The sequence below is a fragment of the Lipotes vexillifer genome, unplaced genomic scaffold (genome assembly GCF_000442215.2).
Source record: "Lipotes vexillifer unplaced genomic scaffold, Lipotes_vexillifer_v1.1 scaffold472, whole genome shotgun sequence".
Classification (NCBI taxonomy): Eukaryota; Metazoa; Chordata; class Mammalia; order Artiodactyla; family Lipotidae; genus Lipotes; species Lipotes vexillifer.
The window spans coordinates 2902690-2909512 of NW_006797698.1; the positions used below are offsets into that span (position 1 = coordinate 2902690).

Sequence of the window (6823 nt, forward strand, 5' to 3'; positions counted from 1 at the left end):
GAGAAGGGATTTTATCGTGAGACCTCAGACAGCTTCCCTCAGGCCCTTCGGCCTCAAGCGTCTTTTTCCTAGACCCTCCACCCAGGCTGAGACTCCCCAATTCCAGGAGGGGCGGGGTGAGGGCAGGACATCCTCTGTGAGTGCCGCCCTCACCGAAGCCGGGCCGCCTCGGCCATGGCCCTGCACTGTCCGGCCGGGCGGGGGAGTCGCCGCCGCCGCCGCCGCCGCCGCCGCCGCCGCCGCCGCCATTGGGCGGCCCACGCAGGCCAGCGCCCGGCCTCTCTGCAAGCTCTCTCGTGCTCTCGCGGCCGTCGGGCCGGGCTGCTCCGGACGCGCGGGAAAGAAAGGACCCGGACGAGCAGCAGCGCTGCCAAGGGCCACGAGCTGGGCCCCACCCCGCCGCCCGGAGGCGGCTCTCCATTGGCCAGACCGGGAAGCTCCGCCCCCACCCCTTGCGCGGGCGACCCCGGCAGCCCGGAGCCTGCCCCCCATTGGCCGGCCCGGAGGCCCCGCCCCCGCGGCGTGCGCCAGGGCTCTGTGGGCGCCAGGGCTCTATGGGCGCGGGGCAGGGGTGGGCGGCAGTTCCGTGGGAGCGCCCGGCGCGAGGGCCGCTCTCAAGCATGAATGCGGACCCGAGCTCGGCCGAGCAGCCCACCCGCGTGGCGGGCGGGGACTTTCCGCACCGCCGCGGACTCCCAGAGAGCAGGAACCAGGTCACGTGCACGTACAGAGTCCAACATATTTATTGAGCACTGATGGGGCCAAGGTTCCACCACCGTCACAGTTCTTAAGGGCCTTTTAACACCAGAACCCCAACTTTGCTTTACAAATGAGGAACCCGAGACCCAGAGCTGGGAGTGAGACTGGGGTCAAACCAGGCTCCAGCCTCCCAGGTCACGCAGCCTCCGCTGACTCATTTTAGTGTAAAGAATGTCTTTTGGGGCTTCCCTGGTGGCGCAGTGGTTGAGAGTCCGCCTGCCGATGCAGGGGACGTGGGTTCGTGCCCCGGTCCGGGAGGATCCCACATGCCGCGGAGCGGCTGGGCCCGTGAGCCATGGCCGCTGGGCCTGCGCGTCCGGAGCCTGTGCTCCGCAACGGGAGAGGCCACAACGGTGAGAGGCCCGCATACCAAAAAAAAAGAATGTCCTTTGAACACCTACTGAGTGCCAGGCAAACTCACAGGGCCTAGCCGGGAGCCCGGCACATTGAACGCTTTGGAAGAAGAGGAGCTCCACTGCACAGTGATTGCTGCTTCTGTTAACAGTTTGCGTATTTACACGAGGCATTAAGCATTAGAAAAGCCTGGAAACTCTGAGCCCTGAGGCCTTCCATGGAAACACCTGAGACTAGCTCTTGCAGCTGAGGGCTAAGCTCTCAGCAGCTTCACTAGCACCACATCCTGTCTGAGCACTTGCTGACAGCCCAGCCCTGACTGCGGGGCCCTGGCAAGAGCTGGGGGATACCAGAACAGGCAAACAGAATCTATGGCAGGGGAGGGGGGCACCTCTCCCAAGCCCAGAGGAGCTTGGCTGAGCAGTCACTGACGTGTATACCCTTGCCCCAGAGACGACAGCAATGTTTCCATCTGCCCCCAACCCTGTTCAGGACTTTAGGAGAGGAATGAGGGTCAGAGGGGGGGCAAGAGGAAGTGGCACAGCCAGAGACCCAGGCACCTGGAAGCAGGCCTGAACGCTGGACACTTCACATAGTGCCAGATAAATAAGACAACAATCAGAAGAGCTGAGGACCCATCACTCCAGCTTCAAAATCACCCAGACCAAGGGCTGGTCTATAGGGAGCACCCAAAGTGTGGTTTAAGAGGCACAAGAAGCTAGCTGCCATCAAGACTTCTCCGTGAGGCCCAATGCTATAGCCCGATCCTCCAGTTTAAACCTCATTGCTTTGGTGAGAATTTGTTCCACTGAGGTACAAAAGGCTCCAGAGGGATATAGCCCAAAGGGAAAGTCTTACCTCACTTTGCACCCATGGGACCTTCCACTCACTCCAGAAAATAAAGGTCCTTCTTGAGTGATTCTGACTGGGAAGAGGGCTGGAGATCAACATGAAAGAGAAAGGGGGCCCTGAACTTGAAAGGAAGGTCGAAATCAGGCTTCCTGTTTGTCCCGCTGCCTCTAAACCTATTATGACCCTGACAACTCTAAGGTGAGGTAGGATGCACTGGGGTCGTTACCACCTTCGACAGACAAGTAACACGAGGATGGAGATGGTTAAAAGATTCACCTATAGATCTCCTGGCCTAACTCTGCTATGAGCCCCAAGTTCTAGAAGGCAACCCCCTCCTTCAATGTGACATATCAGGCCGGGCAGCCCCGCAGTCCATGTGGGCTGGCCAGCCTCACTCAGACCAGGATCTTCCTCTCGGGAGGAACTTCCTGGGCCCGCTCTGCACCTGACCTCCCCCACCCCCCAGGTGTCAGGTGGGGTCCAGTCCATGGAGCGTGCACACCCGTGAACACTGAGACCTTGTCATCCACTCCAGGCTGCAGTTCCCCACTCTCAGCTGATTACCAAAGTCAATCATGGATGTGAACACCCACTGGGGAAAGGACAAGGAATACTGGGAATCAGTCTAGGCCAAGGAACACACACCCGGGAAGACACCTGGTTTCCAGGGCAGCAGCCAAGGCACCCCCATCAACAGGCATTCCCAGGCTGGTCTGGGCAGTCCCTCTGCCATCTCCACACACAAGGAGGTGGCAGAATAATCCCTGCCCCTCAGGAGTTCTTGGTCCCCTTTACAACCACACACAATACTTACAGAAGCACTAAGAAAATCTCCATTAAAAAAAGTTTCAAAATAACAGTAGAAAACTCAAATTTCCAGTGCCTATTCTTCAGGCTGTCTGTCCACTCTGCTGTTTCTCGTGTTGACAGAAGGCCAAGACCTCTGTGTATAAAATCAAACCCCAGGCTCTCCGTGTCTCGAACACCCCCTACCAGAAAGGCCATGGCCTCTGGTCCTGTTGCCTGTCCATGGTACCCGTCAAAGGCCCCCACCAAAGCTTGGCATCCCCTAAGCCTTAGTGGGTCCTGTATAAGTCAGGAATGTAGAAAAGGCAGCAGAGCGACAAACTTAGGAAACTGAGGCATCGGGCACACATACACTGTCATCAAAAAGGCCACTGCTTCCCATGTAAAAAGATCTCTCCAAAGCCATCCCAGAAGGAGGAACCAGCATCAGGCACAAGTGGAAGGGCTCCGCCGGTGGAGAGGTGGTCCTGGAGCAGGGGGTGCCCCGCAAGCTCCTGCCCAGTCAGCCCTCCTTGGAGGGGCTGGGCCGTGCCAGCGGCGGGCTGCCCAGGCGGGCGGGGGGAGCCGGAACGTGCGGGCCGCCCTGGCCGCGCGCGTGCGTCTGCATGTGGACCGCCAGGTGGTGGTTGCGGTTGAAGGCGCGGCCGCACTCGGGGCACGGGTAGGGCCGCTCGCCCGTGTGGATGCGCTGGTGCCGGAAGAGGTCCGAGGGCCGGCGGAAGGCCTTGCCGCAGTAGGGGCAGGCGGGCCAGCCCTGGCTGTCGCCGGTGTGCAGGCGCTGGTGCAGCAGCAGGCTCTTCCGCTGCTGGAAGAAGCGCAGGCACTCGCTGCAGTGGTACACCTTGGCGGCCACCGGCCTCCGCCCCACGAAGCAGCGGCGGCCCTCGGGCCCCTCTGGGAGCCAGCGGATGACGGGGCCAGGCACCACCACCTCCCCAGGCTCCAGCGCGGGCTGGGCACGTACCCCGGCCCCGGAGGCCGAGCCGCCCCGGGCCTCCGCGCGCTGCTCCTCCTCCGCGTGGGTCCGTTGGTGAATGGTCAGGTTGATCTTCAAGCGGAAGCTCTGTCCGCAGTCAGGGCAGGGGAAGGCCCGCTCTCGCCGGCGGGGGAGGACGCGAGGCGCCTCGCCCCCCGCCCCCGGTGCCCCCGGTGGCAGAGGGTCCCCTGCCCGCGCCCTGGGCGCTGCCCCCGAGTGAAGCCGGCCAGAACCCCCGGTCCTGCTCCTGGGCCCTTTGGGGAGTCTACACTCTGGCTGGCTCGGGGACTCCCCCAGGTAGAGCTGCTCAGGCATCATCTCGTCCTCAGATTGTGCTTCCGTCTTGATGACCATACCGCCACCACCTGGCAAACGGAGTCTGCGTTGATTTCAAGCGGACCACACCGCCGGCCCCCACCCGGGCCACAGACCCAGTCCTGGCTTCCCGGCGTGCTCCAGCCACACCAGCCCCGCCCGCCCCCAGCCTTTCCCGGGCCCCTCCTCCTCCCAGCGCTCCCGGCCAGAGCAGGGAAACACTGCTGCAAACCCAGGAGCTGGGATCAGGGCTCAGACCCGGGAGGCAGATGGGTGGGAAAATGAAAGGCAGACAAAGGGAGGCCTACGTCCTGTGCCCTGCGGCATGCTGACCATGTGGGACCCCCAAAGTTCTGACGACTTTAGTTCTGATCTGTGAATGACGATGAGCCCTGCGGGCCACCCCAGACTAGGTAAGAGGCTCCGGGCCTGGAGGTGGTGGGTGACTTAGCCCCCCTCAGAGCTACGCAGCCAAGTAACAAACCCACACCGAGCGTCCACCACCTGCCCTGACAGAAAGCAGGCACGAGTCCTCGGCTTCCCGGCTGGGCCTCAGTGTGGGTCACACTTGACTCTGAGGTGGGACTCAGGCAGCGACAGGTGGTCTCAGCAGCAGCTCCAGGGGTCCCTGGCGCTGAGGAGGCCGGTCCTGGCCGCAGAGCCCTGCCTTGGAACCCGGCATTCTCCCACCTCCTCCAGCTGCTGGTCACCTCTGGTTTCCTCTGGAGCCAGCCAACCATCCCCCAGGATCTGGCAGCCTCAGCTTCTAGACCGCACAGTCTGCTCAACGGTGACAGAGAACCCTGCCCGCTGCCTATTAGAATGAAAACTTTCAGCCCTCATTAGGCAACTTCCAAGGTCCAAGACAAGAGTGATTTCTATTCTTGCTGAAGCCTGAGCTTAAACTGCAAGCCGGGAGGCCACTGAGGAAGAGAGCCCTTAACTGGTGAACCTCCAGGGCAGCACCTGACAGCAGACCTTGGATTCTCTGCTCACCGCTCACCCAGTAATCCTCACAAATTAACTCATGGCAGAACTTTATTTCTATGTCAGAAATGACCCACAGTTTTTAATTTAGTCCTCCAGCTACAGAATCGTTAAGAGTCTAAGAATCATGTAAACTTTGAGGTAAAACCTTGTTGCATTGAAGAGGCCCCCATGGTGGTCTTGGGCTTAGAAATTAGTGAGGGTCTTAGGCCCTCTTCTCTGTGAAGGCCAAGGCTCCCACATCTCTTCATCTGTAGCCCATCTGCAGCCACACCACAACCCCAAGGCGGGCCCAGATCTCATGCTTGCCTCCCACCAAAGCAGGTACCAGAATGGAATGGGAGGACAGCTGGATCCCTTTCTATTGGGCCAAAATAGGCAATAATCGCTTTCTTTTTTCCTGCATATCAGGATGTAAGCCCAGTTTATAGAAAACACACAGACTCTAAGCAGGAAGAGCTAAATTTAAATCACAGGCCTCCAGACTCCAGCTGCAAGACGCGAGAGGCTGTGAGGAGGCCACACCTGGTGGCACACAGCTTGTTTTAAGCAGCACCTTTCCAGCCAGACCAGACCACGATGGGGGAGGAACAGGACCATAGGTGATCTGGGTCCCCAGAGCCCAAGGGAAGTAATACTTGGGGGGTGAGGGAGGGAGCCCTCAGGAGGAAACCCCTTACCAGGTCCATCATGCAACCCCTACCCACTCCCAAAGGGCCCCCGAGTTCCTCCGAGGCTCTGCTGTGGCCACGGGGCCTCTTCCCTTCACTCACCTGGCCCCATGCCGGGCAGGATATCCCTGGGAGGGGAGGTGGGTGACTCCCCATCTGAAGATTCTTCCTCCCGTTTAACCGAGGACAAAACGCTAGTGCTGGCTAGCGGTCCTGTGAGAGAGAGTCCCATGAGGGCCTTTCCCAACAGCAGGCTCCCACAGGGAGACCCAGCCATTCCCTAGCAGGCCCAGGACACGCTCAAGCGCCTGCGGCCCAGGAAGAGGGAGCGCTGGGTTCTGTCCCAAGGGTGGCAGGTGCCCCACCCCGCAGCCTCTGCTCAGAGGTGGGCGGAGACCGGGGAAGGCCACACCCCCAATTCCCATGCAGGTGGTGCTAACAACTGGCCCCTCTGCATCTAGGGGTCACCCTGATGGGCCTCAAAAGGACAGAGGGTTTGGGGAGGCCCCAGAGCACAGCACCGGGTTTGCAATAGAGCAAAAGGACAATGAGAAGGTCCCAGTCCTCTTACACACTGGCTGGGAAGGATGGACACAGGGAAGCGGGGATGGGGGTGTCACCTCCAACTGCAGGGGCCCATAATCAGTGGGGAAGATGCACAGAAGTAACTGGATAGAAAGCAACCCAGAGACTGAACGGTCGGGCCGGCAGGAGGGGGACGCCAAGCCAGCACAGAGCAGTCTGGAGACAGAAAACAAGGCTCTGGGTTACCTGCCAAGTGCTATGCTAAATGCCCCCTGAATATACTCCATTTTTGTGACAGGATGGGCAAGAATTTCCTTTAAACAAAAGCAGAGAACACTGGAAGCGGTGACCGGAGCTTCACCGGTCTTCAGAAGAGGACACTCACTGAGGAACACACATGCTGGCACTCTACTAGGCATACGACACATACTGCCCCATTAACGGGATTGTCTTAAGAACCCTGAAGAGACCCAATGTCCCCCTCCTATGCCCTTCCCCTCACTCCAGCCCAATCAGTGTACCTGGCCCCCAACATACCTAAGTAACCCATACCTTTGCTTAGACTGTTTTCTCCTGC

General features: G+C 59.9%; 1 protein-coding gene across 1 annotated transcript in view; it reads right to left on the bottom strand.

Moving 5' to 3' along the window:
* Positions 1-3274: 3274 nt before the first annotated feature.
* ZNF783 (zinc finger protein 783) overlaps positions 3275-6823 on the bottom strand; it is an 11778-nt gene continuing 8229 nt past the window's right edge. Inside the window, exon 6 of the mRNA XM_007469856.1 lies at positions 3275-4113. Within this exon, the coding sequence (XP_007469918.1) occupies positions 3275-4113 (839 nt within the window). The remainder of the gene's footprint in view (positions 4114-6823) is intronic.